This window comes from Dermacentor albipictus, chromosome 7 (genome assembly GCF_038994185.2).
Source record: "Dermacentor albipictus isolate Rhodes 1998 colony chromosome 7, USDA_Dalb.pri_finalv2, whole genome shotgun sequence".
Lineage (NCBI taxonomy): Eukaryota > Metazoa > Arthropoda > Arachnida > Ixodida > Ixodidae > Dermacentor > Dermacentor albipictus.
The window spans coordinates 48,186,506-48,204,599 of NC_091827.1; the positions used below are offsets into that span (position 1 = coordinate 48,186,506).

Genomic DNA, 18,094 nt, shown 5'->3' on the forward strand with positions numbered 1-18,094 from the left:
GATAACAACCACACCGGCGTCTATTTGCCACAGCGGCGGTGTCGCGAAACTCATCATGAATAGGAAGAATTGTCATCCACCCCACTGTAGCACGAGGCTGCAATGAAAACCCATACTGGTTTCTCAGAGTGAAAGCTTCCCAATTGATAAATTCGTCCTGATCCGGGATGGAACTTTGTAGCTTCGTGCTACAGTTGGATGAATAACGACACCATTTAATGAACTTTCCTCCGCCTTGTGTGTTTTCGCAGAACTGATTGGTCTAAAACTTGAAATGAATATCCTCCGGGATTAAACGACGCTCAGCTTTCTGCCACGCGAGCCACCCGATCTCGGAGTTCGTGCGAAATCAGTATTAAAAAAAAAGAAAGAAAACTACTTGGCGCGTACCGTATGCGGCCGTTGGCCATGACGGCGATGCGATCGCCAAGCACGTCGGCCTCGTACAACTGCTGCGTGGTCATCAACACGCAGGTGGTGCGCCGAAGTTTGAGCAGCTGCTCCCAGAGGTCGCGGCAGCCGTCCTGGTCCATGTTGGTCGTTGGCTCGTCCAGGATCACCAGCTGCGATAGATATACGGTGTTCAATTATTCTATCGTCGTTCAGCCTCGCCAGTGCGACAACGAAAAAAAAAATTTGTGCGGTTCTTCGCACTTCTGGCGCGAACGAATACTACAGAGTTGCGAAAGAAGTTAAAGCTGGGCCGACTTGGTAATTGCGTCGATATGGGTCGAGTTGGTAATTATTCGTTGTAAAACTACACCGCGCACAAGGGTCTAAGGACTCAGGTAGTTTGCAGACACTTGTTTACAAACACAGATAGTCTACAACCTACGCTTGTTTGTAAACTTCCTATGAGCTTCGTTCTTCATGCGACACTGTACTTTTACCATAAACAACAGATTTGCTCAACTCCCAATAGGTCCATGCGGGCAATGCCGTAAAGTTTGGTAATTGTGCCGGGAATATTGGGTACTTCGAAGAATACATGGTGAAAGAACAGAACTATAGGATGGCGAATCGGGGACGAGTTCGAACTTATCTATGATGGCAGCGCGCGGTAAGTGAAGACGACAGAAGAGGAAGACGGGACAAGCGCTCTCTAGCAAGTGAAATTTTATCCGAAACGAAACGTGACGTGCACAGCATGAACAACAAAAACAAAACCACAGTGATCCACTAGTACGGGCTAGTCATGCAGAAGACCACAACGGAACGTTACGAGCTGTGACGGAATGCTATCTCCTTCTTTGTCAAAGCCATAGAAGGGTGACAAACACACACGCTATGTGAAAATTCAGTACGCTTCAATAATTTCCCGATGCCGTCAATTCTTCGCGCTTCACAATTATATACGCCGCGTTTCATTTCCAATAAAGTTTCAGTTGCCGGACAGTGCTTGCCCCGTCTTTCTCTTCCATTGTCTTCGTTTACCGCTCGTGGCTAAGATGGGTGGGGGGAAGGAACAGCACAAGCACGGGACAGCATGCAAGAAGACATGTGCCTTCCTGTGACCTGTGTCGTCTAATTGTTCTAAAGTGTTTGCGCCGTGCCTTCGACACGTTAAGCAACCCCGCTTCAGTGGATACACTTACAACTTCAGATCACATTACATTGACCCCGTTAGGTACACCTATCTTGGCGAATAAACTGCTCGATCATGATATTGTTACGTGTGGAAAGGCACAGATGAAAGAGGCTAGTACAGGCTATTTACACTTGAGCCAGACCACCAGGCCGACACTCGCTCGCGCCAAGGGCACAGACCAACTTCGTCGTCGTTCTCGCGGCGGCTCGTCCCTTGAGCATCGCTCGACGATATCGTAAAAATATGTACGTATTACCCTCTACGACAATGACAGGCGAACAAGAAATGGCTCATTCCGCAGCCTGCGCTATTACCACATGCCTCCACATACCATGTCCGCGTTACGATGTGTACCACGTACCGGGCACCATATACTATGTATACCAGTGCCTCAGGAGCGACCAGCACCGTAGCTGAGGGGTGGCCAACACCCATGTACCTTCGGGTACCACGTACCTTAGGAGTCGCCACGATCGCAATCGCGGTGCACAGGCGGCGCTGCAGGCCGGGAGTCAGCTTTGAGACCAGCACTGCACGGTGTTCCATGAGGCTGGCGTCGTGCAGAAGGGTCACCACCTCCAGCTGGACTTTGTTCAGCGGAATGCCCTTGATCTGAGAGCGCAGCGGGGCAAGGCACATCTCAGAGAGACGCAACAGTGTCCCGAAGTAAAGCGCATGCCGCAACCCAATGAAAAGAGGCTCGCGAAGCATTGCTGTGCACAACAACACAATAACTGTAGTGTTTAAGCGATACTTAAGAGTGTCTAACGTCGCGAAAACACGCGGTGCTTTATGAGGGCCGCCATAGTGGTGGGATATCCGGATCACTTTGACCACCCGAGGTTCCTTAACCCGCAAGTAAATCTAAGTTCCCGAGTGCGTTTCATAACTCAAACACGCGAGCATGGGGTGAGCGGCACAACGCCGTAGTCACTTGGGCATCACCGCGGGTTGGACACTAAAAAAGGAGCACTAAACCCGGTATTCGCAAAAAAAAAAAAATTCAATACTCGGCTCGAAGCCCATCTTCCACTCTATCCAGTTTAGCGCAGCACCGCCCATCATGGCGAGCTTGAGTTTTCCGTCGTCATGCACCTGCCATTGGTTGTTGAGTCTTTCCTGTGTTGTGACGCTTTTTCTCGCGGCATGAGTTCCCTCGTTCATGATATATTGGCATGCCCCATAACGATATGGTACCGTATATGTGGGAACATGCGGGTTTTTACATGGAATACAAACATGCATACTATCGCGCTCAGTGTGAGATACAACGTGAAAGCACGTGGCAAACCGGTCGGCGCGTCGTAGGCCGTACTGAGCGGCGTAGTACATATGTGTCTATTAGATATAGGAGATGTCTATTTTTTAGATAACGTGGCTTTTCGCTATTGCAGAAGCGTAATTCACTTTTATACCTCAACATATATTTCCATTTAGTTTCGATTGAAGACTTTAAGCGCGCTTCACGCATTGCCTTCGTTACACTGGCGACGGCCTCTAATTGAAATAGTTTACTTAATGAACGGTCTGCGAGCCTCCTGATTATCTCAGACCCTAGAGCCGCCGCCTCACAAATGCGTTGGCCCCGGGCTCAATCCCCAGACCTGGGCATATTATTGCGCGAATACGAGCCAAATCATTCCCTCTGAGAAAAACGCACAGTCTCTTTAAAAGCGTCGGGCTGGGTGGATAACACGATTTCTCTCTTCCTTTCTGAGAGCGTGCGCAAGGAAACAAATAACGAAAATAAATAACGAAACTTACTTTCGGAACGTCCCCCGCATGTACTCGTACACCTTTCTGGTAACGTGTTAATCGCACAAAGGATACGCGTTTTCGAACAAGCTGTAAAGATACAGCGAGGTGCCCGCAGCTGTTTGTTGCACGTACGATGGCGAAGAACATGAGGTGCTCCTCGACGGTGAGGTCGTCGAACAAGACGTTGTACTGGGGGCAGTAGCCGATGCTCTGGCGGGAGTCGCGGGTGCAGATCCTCACGTCGTAGCCGCCAATCAGCGCGCTCCCCGAGGTGCAGTCAACGAAGCCTGCGCGATAAGTATACATGTATATACGATAAACAGCCGTAGACGGGCGAGTTCTAAGCCGGACAAGCTATAGCACGTTTCTGCAGGCATTTCGTTAACGGTGGTTAGTGCTATCTTGTCTATGTCTCATTTGAATCAACAACAAATTACACGCCCGTCTTTCTTTTTTTAACCAGTTATCCGTTAGTTTTTAACGCGATAGCGTTAAGGAGCTCGTGTCGCAGAAAAGCCGGTGTCGTCGGCGTCGGGTGTCGGCGTCCGCGGCGTTGACCGTGAGCGATAAATCACGGCAGGCGCTTCATAAATAAAAAGCAGCTTCCAAGATTGGCTCGGTGGGAACCGAACCAGGGTCTACGGAGTGTGAGACGGAGACGCTACCACTCAGCCACGAGTTCGATGCTTCCAAGCGGTGCAAACGCGCCTCTAGTGAATGCGGTGTTGCCTTCGAAAAGAGCCGTGGAAAGTTATACTGCGGTGTATATCGGTAATTATGAACATGTAACTTACAGAAGTCGCAATTACACGAGTTGCGAAGTGCGTTTCCGCTGCATTTCTTCTGCGCTTTCCGCACACGCAGAGCCGTCTTGCGGCAAACACAGAAGACCCCCTCCTCTCAATGTACGGCGCTGCCCCGACAGGAGGCGCGCCGCGCGCGCATTGGGACCGGTGCCAGGCTCGTCGCGGTGCCGACTCCCTCTCCCCTGACGACGCTTCGCCGTGCTTCCGGCGAAGATTACTATCTATCTATCTATCTCTCTGCCCGTGCCGATCACGACGTTTGGCTGGCGTAGATGATTTCCTCTCCGAGACACCGAGTTCTTTGGTTCGTTCCGTTCGCTCAGGCGCACGTTTCGTTGCCGCGCCGAACGCTGCGTTGCTCGACGCTCACCGCGTGATAGGTGGGCGCTAAGTCCGATGCGGGGCGCCTCGTAAGTGATCGCTGTGCCGTAGCGCATTGTCTTATACCCCTTGGCGGGTCGACGGGAACGCTGTCGCGTTCCACTCTTAAAGGCGAAGCTTAAGCGTCCTCCAATTTTTTTTTCGCACGTTGCGTTATACATGCTCTACGTTGGAGGTCAGCTAGAAGTTTGGACGGCTGCATAGGTGCAAGCTGACGGCGTAGTCCAGCAGCACTACGGACGTGGGAAGCCCCCTAAGCGGTCCGATGACCATGCGACCAGGCGTCAGCCAGAGCGCGTAGCCGGCATCCCTGATGGAATCAGTGACATTAAAGAACCGCCAACAAATAGGACGCTCAGTAGTTCCGAAGACTGTGAGAAGTCGCTCGCGTACACAGCTTTCACTGTCCTTTGATGCATCAGCTGCCACAGTCAGTGGGCACACATTCACCCGACATCTCTGGACGCGCGTTTCCGTGTGGCGATTGGTTAATTGTGTGGGGGTAGGACTTGCAGCGCAGATGAGGCACCACAATACAAAGCACCCGCCGTAGTTGCTCAGTGGCTATGGTGCTAGGCTGCTGAGCACGAGGTCGCGGGATCGAATCCCGGCCACGGCGCCGCATTTCGATGGGGGCGAAATGTGAAAACACCCGTGTACTTAGATTTAGGTGCACGTTAAAGAACCCCAGGTGGTCGAAATTTCTGGAGACCTCCACTACGGCGTGCCTCATAATCAGAAAGTTGTTTTGGCACGTAAAACCCCATAATTTTTTAAAATACAAAGCGCACGTGCTCTCGTGCAATCGAGCTTGCATGAGTGCTTTCGTCACCGCACGCCGACCAATCATAGTTCTTTGAGGCGCTCGTGCTGTCGCGCGAGAGCTTTGGGGGCATCCCGAAGGCTTGTGATAAAAACCTCGGAAAAGACAGCCCTCCACTTCCCCACCACCCTCTCCCTCTACGGCGGCTGCTGGAGGGGAGGGTCACAATTCCCCGCCGATGCTCTGGAGGCAACACACACACTAGGGACAAACTTATATATGCATAGTCACTTTTGCTACATCTACAAATGTGATGGTTAATGACTTATTTACGGAATCGTGCAATGGATTAACAACGCTACCTATATAAACATCTTCGCTTCAACAAATGTACACTTTCTAGCTTTCGCATAAGTTCGACAATCATCGTAAATGGGTTCTGTCGCACTTCCTCTCTCTCTCTCGCTCCACCTGTCCTTTTTCTATAGGTGGTGTCCAAAACCTGACGTCTATGACGTGCTTTCGGCTCCCGAAATCGTTTCCGCGGCATGCAGCGGGCAAAAGCGTAGCCTTCGAGATCCGCACCTGTTGTCCAGATGGCGCTGTCGCCGGGACGTGAATATTGACACCATCTATTCTGCTGCCGTTCGAGATCCCACTCTAAGCCAGCGATCATTAAGTACTGAATGCTGAGTATAAGGGGGGGGGGGGGGGGGTTTCGTCGCATCGTCTCACCAGTGATCATGTTGAGAAGGGTGGTCTTCCCAGCACCGTTGTGCCCGAGCAGCACGGTGATCTGGCTGTTGTAGATTCGCAGGCAGACGTCGTCCACGGCAACCACACCGTCGTAGTCCTGCGTGCACGTCACGTGACATATCGTTGGCGCGCCATATCTCCGTGCGTACGACACCTCTCGTCTGCGCGCAGCGTTACGCGTCACGTCACGTATACTCCTGTACACTCACATATGCACTCACGTATACGTACACCCGGCGACAAAAGTTTACGGACCACAGGATCTCCGAAAGCGTTCAATTTCCGAGCAGCCTGTAGCAGTAACCGGTAAAACTGCACACGACAACGTTGTTAGCATAGTCTAGTCGAGGTCCGAAATGCAAGTACCAGATTGCGTTATGAGATTGCGGAGATATTCAGCTTTTTCTTAGATTTCATGGTTCGTAATATTTTGTCGCCGGGTGTACGTATACGTGAGCGCATACTCACGTATACTGTGCTGCTGGGGAGGAGCGAATTGAGATGACGGGTATGAAGCGAAATAAAGCGGCTGACTGTACGACAATATGCCTGTATCGATGACGTCATTTAATAGCTCCTGGTACGACCCCATACCAAGTAGTAAAGTTTGACTAGGGTTATAGAAAACCTGCAGTCAAGCCTCGTTCAACGAAGTCGTGCCGAACATAAAGATAGCTTCATTATATGCTATATTTATTATAAGCATACGATCACTACACATGGATGTAGGCGAGAGAGATTTTGTGTTTAATTCGTTAAATCCAATTGTTAGTTACATCCGTATTCGTTATTATTATTTTATTATTACATCCTGCAGGCCGTGGTAGGAGGGCCGAAACAGGAGTGAAAAACAAGCGTACATACAATACAATGAACGGCATGTTAAGGGTGCAAGGCAAGGATATCAGAGAAAAATTAGGTTTGGTTAGCCATAAAATATAAGTACGAATTCTGTGTCGTACAGTGATGTATTGTGAACATGTTATATACCAAAGTTGATGTCTGTAATAACATTCACGAAAGACTCAACCAATGTAGAGGAGACGAGGACCCCCGGTAGCTTGTTCCAATAGGCTGTTGCGGCTAGAAACAAAGGATACCTCTGAGAGTTAATGTGACTTGTGGTTTATTTGACAATTTTACTATTACCCGTGCGTGGTGAATGCCTCGTAACGTTGTGCAGGTAAGCAGAGCTACTTATGTTCAAGTAGCCATGATAGAGTCCATAGACAAATTCAGGGCATTGACTGCTGGCTGGATACACAGCTTCACAAATCAATCTATAGACTCGTATTGCCCTAAAGAAGTCTCCAAAGAGGCAAAATAGCCTACTTGAACAATCTGTTAGCTCCTCAAGGGCACTATGAGACCCCTCAGAAGGCAAGGCAGTCGACTGAATGTCTGTACACAAGTGTTTGACAGTGTGAAACCGATTTGACAATGCCACGCCGCTTCGGCGTAATACCTTGCTTGCGTTGACGAGCTCCACAGCCACTGCCTGGTACGTAGGTTCGGCTTCGAAGTTAAGCACCTCGTCGCCTCCCCTTGATGTCGATAGCGTTCGGATGAAGGTCATCCTCGGAAGCCAGTAGCCGAGCTAAGGAAACAGATTTTTTTTTTTACAGCGAAGCTTTTCACAGTGAAAATTGCTAATATAGAGGTCAGTAGAAAAAGTTATACAGGGCGATAATTTTTAAGTTTCATGGAATTTTTAAAAGTAGCCTGTTGCAGGTGATATGTCTAGTCCTTGAGATGGGTAATTCAGAGAGCCGAGTTATTTGATGCTTCCGACTGTCATTGGCTCCCAGAACATAGCAACCCACAACTATCTTCGTCGCAAACAGTTGGCATTTTCATTTTCTTGACTACCGTATATGCTAGTATAATGGCCGCATGTTTTTTTTCCCCTATAGATTTGGAGTAAGTATCAAATGTGCTGCCATTACAAGGAGAAAATGACACATCATTTTTTTTCGTAAATATTTTCGGTGGTACTTGCCGTTATTGAACTACAGTAGTTGCTTGGACGTAATGGTTCTTCAGGAACGCGCAAGGTCGAGCGAAGTAATTAAAAACGGGAAAATGAGACGTCCACGCAAACGTGGCTAAGTGCTACAAAGGAAACCCGTACGGGTTCCTCGAAAGCAAAGCCTCGCAGTTGAAGAAAAACTGCTTCGAGTTGTTGAGAAATTCGACTTCGCCCTGTCATCCGCTAGCCGCTTGGTTAGCTCAGATGGTAGAGCGACTGCCCCGAGACTGCGGTGGTCCCGGGTTCGAGTCTGGGTCCAGGACGAATTTTTCTTCAACTGCGAGGCTTTTCTTGCGAGGAACCCGAATGGGTTTCCGTTGTAGCACTTGGCTACGTTTAGGTGGATATCTCATCTTCCCGTTATTAATTATTCCGCACTACCTTGCGGGTTTCCGCACAACTATTACGTCCAACTCTTGCCTCTGCTTCGAAATGTTGAAAAATTAGACTTCGCCCTGCCATCTGCTAGCCGCTTGGTTAGCTCAAGATGGTAAAGGGGCTACCCCGGAAAGGGGGTGGTCCCGGATTCGAGTCCGGGTCCAGGACGAATTTTTCTTCAACTGCGAGGCTTTTCTTGCGAGGAACCCGAATGGGTTTCCGTTGTAGCACTTGGCTACGTTTGGGTGGATATCTCATCTTCCCGTTATTAATTATTTCGCACTACCTTGCGGGTTTCCGCACAACTATTACGTCCAACTCTTGCCTCTGCTTCGAATTGTTGAGAAATTAGACTTCGCCCTGCTGTCTGCTAGCCGCTTGGTTAGCTCAAGATGGTAAAGCGGCTACCCCGGAAAGGGGGTGGTCGCGGATTCGAGTCCGGGTCCAGGACGAATTTTTTCTTCAACTGCGAGGCTTTTCTTGCGAGGAACCCGAATGGGTTTCCGTTGTAGCACTTGGCTACGTTTGGGTGGATATCTCATCTTCCCGTTATTAATTATTTCGCACTACCTTGCGGATTTCCGCAGAACTATTACGTCCAACTCTTCCCTGTGCTTCGAAATGTTGAGAAATTAGACTTCGCCCTGCCATCTGCTAGCCGCTTGGTTAGCTCAAGATGGCAGAGCGGCTATCCCGGAAAGGGGGTGGTCACGGATTCTAGTGCTGTACGAAGACGAAATTTTTCTTCAACCGCGAGGCTTTTCTTTCGAGGAACCCGAATGGGTTTCCGTTGTAGCACTTGGCTACGTTTGGGTGGATGTCTCATTTTCCCTTTATTCATTACCGTAGTTGCCTGCGCTGGCTCTGGCTATTCTTGGCTATTGCCGTAGCGCATCACCTGCCGGCTGCAATAAATGGTGACGCACCACAGACCAGCCACGGCAGCGTGTCGGAGGTAGCCGCTAAACATCGGAGGCTGTGCTTTTGCTACCTGGAGGCGTCCAAAACTCGGCACAGCTGCCTTGTTTTGCCACCAATTAAAAAAAGAAGCTTGAGAATTCTCGCGGGCACGGAACAGATGACACTACCAAGCCTCTCAAAAATGAAAGCTGCGGCTTATACAAGGGTAATATTTAAATATATTTTAAGGGTTTTTTTTTTTTACAAATTTCCTGGTTCGGCTTGTACACGGGTGCGGCCATTACACGATAATGCACGGCATTCTGTGGCGAGAATGGCCCTGAAGAAAAGTATAGCTCATGCTACCGTTTAATTACGCCACCAAATTTATTCTCTCGCGATGAAACGTCTCTACTGTCCTCCACAACACAACCCTTAACTACATGCATGCTGTATCCTATATGATACAGCAATTAGTACTTGCCTAACAAAACAACCTGAATGAGTTTCTCGATCGAAACATCACAGTAGGCTAACGAATAGTAAATAAGCACCCTCTAATTTTTGAGCACTGATTTCAAGCGCAAAAATTGTGAAATTATCCGTTTATTTACGAACTTCTAGCAGGTTGTGTGACGAGCTGCGGCCACAGATATTTCAGCATGAAATGCTTTTAGCTCCCTTTGTCGGCGACCGTCAAGGGATCTTGAGCGAAATTCCAGAGCCGTTATCCGGGCGCTCAAGACGAGAATGAGGCGATAACGAAAGGAGAACATCCGGGCAACCAGTCAAAACTGAAGAAAGCGCAGTCTCTGGCCCCCAACACCTTGTACAGGACCACATTACATACGCTAGTCACTGCCTAAACAAGCTAAAACAATATTACTTCCGATTTCCTCCTAATGTTTGTTCACAATACCACTCAAGCTGTAACTTCATGTACGCTGCAGTTTGTCCTCTCCAACAGCGGCGCTCAAAAAGGACATACAGTGCACCATACACTTGATTTTCATCTTTTGGCGCTGAGACAGGGTTGCCTGTCCTCTTCTCAACGAGACCGCTCCGTGAGTTCCACGGCGCGGGTTTTTCACAGCCTCCTCCGAGAGATGGCGTCACGCTGTGTGACCAGGTAAAACCCCTTAAACTTTGTAAAGTAGCGACACTCTCCGCCTCCGCCTTCACTCCTCCTCGTTTCTCCTCTCTTTCACGCTCCCTCCTCGACCGTGGCGCCGCCTACACTGCTCGAGCGTAGCAACGGCGCCAACATGCGCTCCTCGCCACTCCCTAGACGCTTCTCGAGCAAAAATGGCGCTGATGCACGGCGCGAGGGCCCACGTGATGCTATTGGGCCAATAGCGACGCGGCGTCGCTCTCGGCAAGAGCGCGCGAGGAGGAGGCGGCATTTTTCAAAGCGTGGCACTACTTTATGAAGTTTAAGGGGTTTTATGACCAGGCCGGTAGCGTCCGCCGTGCCGCCAATGGGGGTGAAATGGTTGTGACGGTTGTGACTGAGTAATCGTCGTAATTACTACAACCAATACGCTTTGCCAGTAGCCATTCCATGCGCACATCTACTCTCGATTACGGGAGAGCCAGCATTCTTTCTTTAAGGAAAACTAACTCGAACAATATTCGCGGTGCTCAAGCCGCCATGTATTTCACTGCTGAGAGGACAGATTCCGGGTGCATGTATAGGCTTTTATTTCTTTTCTTTTTCTATGCTAAACAAAGTTCTATGCTTATCACATACGATACACCATGCGACAAGCTGTTATACTTCGCAGAAAGGGAGGGCATGCTGAGTGCAAATCGTGACAAAATTTTCGTGTTCGTAACCTATTTAGAAGCGTTGGAAAGAAATATGAACCGTCGTTTTTATTCCTATCTTTGTGCGTCATGTGGCGTTCGCATGTGGTTTTCTTGGTGTCCGCGGTGAACTGAACAAGGAACATTGTTTATATTTGTGGAAATTAAGGGGGCACTTCGTAAACTTCAAATTGTTCGGCCTAATTACGGCCTGTGCGTTGAATTACGCATGCGAATGGCGCATATAAGTGTGTTTTTGAACAACGAAGAACTTATACCACCGACCTTTGAGAACTGTGAATGCTACCGAAATCAAATTTGGTGAAAATGGCGGGAGGGGGGAGGGCACTATGACCAATGTTCTGGCAAAAGAAATTTGGCATTTCCAAGGCGAGTTAGTAGTCATTCTAAAACTAGATAGGGTTGTTCTATACTTAAATTCGAAACATTTAAAAAAATTAAAGCAGAGTCACGGAACCTGCCCAACCGCAACCCAATTTCCAGCTGTTTTAGTCCCTCGCATTCAAATAGCTAATTAAGTGTACAATCATTGGGTCCCGAAAACTATATTTCTTTTGTACAAAACGCAAATTCAGACTGCTGTCGTAGCGAATGCTTTAACTGACATCAACTAGGTCGAGAACGAAGTAGGAGACATTTTAAAGCCACCAGCTAAACACGCGTAGAAAGCCGTCACGTGACCGCGGCCGGGTCACTGACCTTCAGCGGGAAGTGGTAAGGCTTGTGGACGCCCGGTCCGAGGCAGAAGACGTTGTCGAAGTACCAGATGAAGGTCGCCAGGATGCAGTCGAAGGTGAACCCCACGAACACTATCTCGGCGAGGGTCACGTTGTCGGGAGTCGCGGCGGGATCGTAGAAGTTGCTCCAATTCGCACCGCGTTCCACTGCGTGCGACACACACAATGGCATGGGAGTGACTGAGTCATCGCACTACAAAAAAAAATCTCTCGCACGTTCTGCCCACGAAAGCATGGCCTTCCAAAGTCAACTTCGGCGACGTAGACCATTTTACCATGACGGTGCAGTATTTTAAGCATTAACTTACGGGAGACAGTTGAACCCTTCAGTCAATGGGTGCTTCGTTGGTTGGTTGGTCTCGAGATGATCTCAAACGCTAACAGGCGGCATGGGGTGCACTTATAGAAAGTCGGTTTACCATCTGTACTACCCTTATAAGACGTGCCGGTGAGTGGCTCCGTTCTTAACGGAATTTCGCAAAGAAAGAACGGAAGGCATATACGTTTCTACACAGCAACGAATGTGTGCCTTCAAGCGCATTACTTTATTTAAGAAGAAACTTCCTTTGCCTTCTTCAGCTGGGTTTCGGCGTGTTTGCTAACTACCATGACGTGACGATTCAAAATGACGACGATAGTATAGCGACAACAGAGGGAAGCGGATTTGTGGACAAAGGGATGACGATGAGCGTACGACGTCAACAGTGTGACAGCAACCGGATGACGAAGCTGGAATGAGGACGATGGCACGACCACGACGGCATCCCGATGCAGATGCACGATAGCGACTGTGTGACAACGACGCAATGATGACAACGACATGAAAACAGCGGCATGATAAAGATTCAAAGAGTACACCATAACTGCAATAAAATGATGAAAGAATTACGTCGATGGACTGACGAAGGAATCATGACGATCGCGGAATGACGACAAGGGACAAGGGACGTTACGGAAGTGGTGATGGTAAAACGACAGGGTGGCGACAACATGACAAAGGTATTATGACTGTGTGACAACGACTGGATGACGAGAGCCGGATGCTGAAGTTATAATTGTGACGACGGAATGATCACGACAGACGGCGAGTGCATGGAGACGACGACTGTATGACGAACATGGCATGGCAACAGATGGCGGGATAATCGGTTGACGACCAGCTGTATGACGACAATAGTGTAACAGCGACTGAAGTACGCAATCTCTATGACGACGATGGGGTGACAACGACGACGAGATAGATAGATAGATAGATAGATAGATAGATAGATAGATAGATAGATAGATAGATAGATAGATAGATAGATAGATAGATAGATAGATAGATAGATAGATAGATAGATAGATAGATAGATAGATAGATAGATAGATAGATAGATAGATAGATAGATAGATAGATAGATAGATAGATAGATAGATAGATAGATAGATAGATAGATAGATAGATAGATAGATAGATAGATAGATAGATAGATAGATAGATAGATAGATAGATAGATAGATAGATAGATAGATAGATAGATAGATAGATAGATAGATAGATAGATAGATAGATAGATAGATAGATAGATAGATAGATAGATAGATAGATAGATAGATAGATAGATAGATAGATAGATAGATAGATAGATAGATAGATAGATAGATAGATAGATAGATAGATATTCGATGTGCCTAAGTAGGCAAACAATGCTTCGCATTAAAAATGCACGTAACGCAACAGGACCTCTCCTGTCCTTTCATGCCAGTTTTTCCTGTCACTGACCTTGGTTTGGTGTACGCATTCATTCGCACTTACCGAACTTTTCGAAGCGTTCCAGTACACGGAAGCTCCAGTGTAAACTCATTCCGGGAAAGATGGCGGTGAGTAGTTTGTCCTGACGGGCGATGTAGTAGTAGCCCTGTCCTCCAGCGTGCTCCAGAAGCAGGAAGGGCATTGCGTTGCTGAAGGTCCAGTACAGCATGGCTCCCGCGATCGCGGAGTGCGCTACAAGGACGTTAACAAGCGAGGCCTCAGCAGTTGATAACATGCGACAATTTGGCACGCAGTTTTTCTTTGTTTCTTTTTTGCAGCTTTTGCGAGTTTGGTGCCAACGCCCTTGCAAAGTTTGGTACCTACGCTTACGCGAGTTCTTTAAACGGAGACGTGGTACGGAATGTCTGGGATTATGTTTAACGTGACGCGGAGTAAAAGGCCGTCACATGTCAGCGTCAAAATGAATCTCGCGTGAGACCTTGAAATTTTCTTGCTCAAGTCAACCTGTCCTCAAAATCAAGGCTCACGAGCGCGCACTACGAACATGAAATTCAAAGCTTATTAAGCCTGCCCGTTCTACAAAAAAATGAAAGAAAAACATTTGAATCACAATAAATAAATAAATAAGTGCAATATTTCACCAACTCATGAAGATGAGTACAACGTCAAGCGATTTTCCCCCTTTTAATAGTGACTTTCGACAACATTTATACGGGATTGAATATTTTTGATTATATTCGATGAAAGAAAACGGTTTTGAGATTAATAAAACGCGACCCTTAAGCACACAATTTCCTACAACGTGTTATTTATAGATATATTTAACGCCAACATCTATCGGATTCTTTTTTACACGAAGCCGCGATACGGAAGTTCGAGCACATATTGAACGTGACTGAGCTAAAATGCTGTCACATCTCAGAGCAAAATAAACGTTTCGCGAATCAGAAAATATCTTTGAATGGTAAAACTCGGCTTTAATTTAAAGCATGGAAAGTTCAATTCCTAATAAAAACCACGAGTTCTACAAGAAAAGAAAGAAGTCGCAGTTTCGCCCGAAAGGCGAAGCCTCGATTGCGATAGCCCATTAGTCGACAGCTCCACGAAGTAAGGATAGCAGTTTTATCAGTCGCACAAACTTGTAAATATTCGCTTACTAACTAAATTATCACGCATGGTATCGCTTGCGCCCAAGCAAAAATGAACACGTCTCACTCCGTGACCACGCGCACTCGCTGTCAAAACGCTAGAGTGACAAAGTGCGGCAGCAGCAGCGAGCGAATTGACCTTCGTGCCGCTTCTCGCATCAACGCGAAACTATGCCGCGAAAACACGGCGCGCGGCGGACTCCCTCCGTCGCAGATGGCTGTCAAGATACAGCGGCTCGGGCGGGCACCCGCGGCCGCCCAGAGCAGAAGGCGTCCCGCCTAAAGCCCCTTAAACTTCGTAAAGTAGCGACACTCTCCTCCTCCGCCTTCACTCCTCCTCGTTTCTCCTCTCTTTCGCGCTCCCTCCTCGACCGTCGCGCCACCTACATTGCTCGAGCGTAGCAACGGCCCCAACATGCGCTCCTCGCCACTCCGTAGACGCTTCTCGAGCAAAAATGGCACTGAAGCAAGGCGCGTGGGCCCACGTGATGCTATTAGGCCAATAGCGACGCGGCGGCGGCCAGAGCGCGCGAGGAGGAGGCGGCATTCTTCAAAGCGTGGCACTACTTTACGAAGTTTCAGGGGTTTTAGTCCCGCCCTCCCTACCCTCCCCCCGGATCCTTGCCCGCGACGGAAGACGGCGCACTTGCTCCCCGCTTTCCTCACTTGCGTGCGCGAGAATGAGCCGCGATTGCCGGCTGACCATCGCACGCCTTCACTCGCACATACTAGAGTGTACTAGAATACGGTCTAGCACACTCTACACATACTGCACACAGCGCTCGGAGACGATGTTATCGACTTTATACGGAATCTCACGGCGACAGCAGAAATGCGCCTGGAGTGTCCATATAATTGCTATCGCAATGAAAAGAGCTTGGGGAGTAGGCCACCCCCATACAGCCCGCCTTGAATGTGCCGCAAACGTAGTGTGACAGACGATGTACGAAATGAAGTGCCATGCTTTCCCACACATATAACAAATTCCCTCACAAATTGTATTTGCTTTGTAAGACTGTTTAGTTTTGTTATTATATTTTCTGGATGTAAATCATAACTTCCCCATTGTTGCTGATCCTGAGGCATAGTGCTTACTAACAAATGTACGTACCCTCTCCTGCTTGGACCGATCCGGTCTGCAGTATTTTGTAAATAAATAAATAAATAAATAATAAATAAACTAAACAAGACGGCCGAGCTCTCGCTACACAGCACCAGAGTCCTTTAACAGTTCAAAAGTATTAAATGCTTTTCGTAGAACTGCCGAAGCTGACAAACGCTTTTCGAATTCAGGGAAGGTGCGAGCAACGGCTGACACAGGGAATGTGGGCACACGTAGAAAGCGGCATGACGACACAGCGCCAGCCTTCGAAAGGCCAACTCTCCGTGAAGCGGTCCTTTCGCTTTTTCTCTCTCCCGTGCTCAAAAATGTCGGCCCAACAAGTGACCTCGAGCTGGGCGGACTCGCGCGAGTTTGCTCGGTTTCCGGTTGGCTTTATTCCACGCGCACATGTTCGGGTGCTTTGTCAACGGCTCCGAGCAAACGGTGTCACGAAATGCTAGTTGCAACTTCGGTCGCTTATTATTTGCAACGCCTACATTTATCATCTTCCCTGCAACGAGCTAGTGTGTGTGGCACCCGCACGTTGGTGACGCAGCAGTTGTCTATTCGTAAGAACGTGCGCTAAGCGACGCGGCGTTGAAAGACACTCAAATCCACCGCGACATGACCGCGTGCTGGAACGACTTCTTCGGGCTTCAATTTCAGTTAGTGACGCTCCCTGCCAGTTATTTTCTTCATCCACCTACAGCTGCACACCTCCGCACATTGACGCCTTATTCACGATCCACCATGTCGGTTAGGTCAGACGAGACGTGAGGAGAAGCGCACTCGCAGACTTGCGCATCACCTAATTTCATTGCAAGGAAACCAAAAGGAGCACGAACAGTGTAATTCGCGTGGGCAGCAGCGAGCATATAGGTTCACAGCAACACTACTGGAAAGAAACCTGGCGATGGTGCCTACGCGTGCCGTCCGTGTATAGAGTTCCATCTGGTGCGAGAAAGACAGGTGGTAGCTGGAAACGTACGGTTTGGGGACGCTTGACTCTCTCCCGTCTCTTGAGGCTAGTTTTCTCCGCATGACTCTCACCTTTTCCACACGGTTCTCGCATCTCTTGACGTTTGGCTTCCCCGCGTCACACACTCGTGATGCCGCATGGGTGCGCTGCTAAGGCAGGGACGCTAACACGTAAACACGATGCCGTGTACCGGCTCCTACATTTCTCTTTGTGCTCACTGTAGTATTCCTGGTCGCTGCTTGTTTCCATAACAATGTACAAGTGTTGTAGACTCACCGTCCCTGAAACCAACTAACTCCGTACCTCTAGGACGCCCTCATTACAGTTGTTACTTTAGGGCCTCCTCCTGCAACACTTATAGAGGCCGTCAGGATAGATCTCTAGCCTCTACAACGAGAGACAGGGCGAGTTAGGCTGATTCTAGATGCGAGTTAAGGCCACTTGTTAACTCGCACGTTAGAGGAACGTGCTTCCCGCTGTTCGGCCTGGAGATGGCGTCGCGCGCGAAACGACCATTCGCGCGGGTGTACCCGGTAAGGAAACATTAATTATTAGGTATCCTCGCGTGGGGTGCCGAACCAGTTCGATACCTCGGCGTGTTTCTATCGACGAACTATTTCCCGTACTTATTTCTGGCTACCCCGGTCTTGTCGCACGAAAGGGCGCAATAAACGATCTCTTTCGCATTCCCGTCCCACCGTGTTTACTGCGTCTTTTCGTGGCAAGAGCAAGTCGGACCCCGCGAGCGTCAGTAGGGAAAACGACCAACGCGAGCTAGCACTCACGGTGAGCGAAGAACATGGACAGGGCGAAGGCGTGCATGAGACACTGGCTGCAGAAGAAGTTGAGTATGACGAACAGCAGCGTGGGGTCGCTGAACTGTATGAAGGCTCGGCCTTCCTCGTTGCGCTTGACGCAGGTGAAGAGCAGCATGAGCGACACGATGATGGAGTGCATGAAGAAGGCGGTCAGGTAGTGGCTGGCCCAGTACACCCAGTCGCTGAGGCCCATCACTCGAAGCAGCTCGCGCATACCTGGTGGAGGAGCAGGACGTGACCAGATTAGAGGGTCGCGCTGAAACCCTACACATACCCTCTGCTCCGTGCGTATGTTGTAAAGTGCTCCTTCTAGTCTCGGATACTAAAATTGGCTCTAAACTGTGGAAGTGACACCCCACACGACAGCG

General features: G+C 48.9%; 1 protein-coding gene across 2 annotated transcripts in view; it reads right to left on the minus strand.

The window, feature by feature from the left end:
* LOC139047974 (phospholipid-transporting ATPase ABCA3-like) overlaps positions 1 to 18,094 on the minus strand; it is a 201,193-nt gene that overhangs the window by 170,660 nt on the left and 12,439 nt on the right. For both annotated transcript variants that reach the window (XM_070522211.1, XM_070522210.1), the window contains exons 5-12: positions 17,694 to 17,942; positions 13,722 to 13,910; positions 11,886 to 12,070; positions 7,518 to 7,649; positions 6,032 to 6,149; positions 3,479 to 3,633; positions 2,045 to 2,200; positions 391 to 563 (exon numbers count right to left, since the gene is read on the minus strand). In XM_070522211.1, coding sequence (XP_070378312.1) covers positions 391 to 563; positions 2,045 to 2,200; positions 3,479 to 3,633; positions 6,032 to 6,149; positions 7,518 to 7,649; positions 11,886 to 12,070; positions 13,722 to 13,910; positions 17,694 to 17,942 — 1,357 coding nt within the window. The remainder of the gene's footprint in view (positions 1 to 390; positions 564 to 2,044; positions 2,201 to 3,478; positions 3,634 to 6,031; positions 6,150 to 7,517; positions 7,650 to 11,885; positions 12,071 to 13,721; positions 13,911 to 17,693; positions 17,943 to 18,094) is intronic.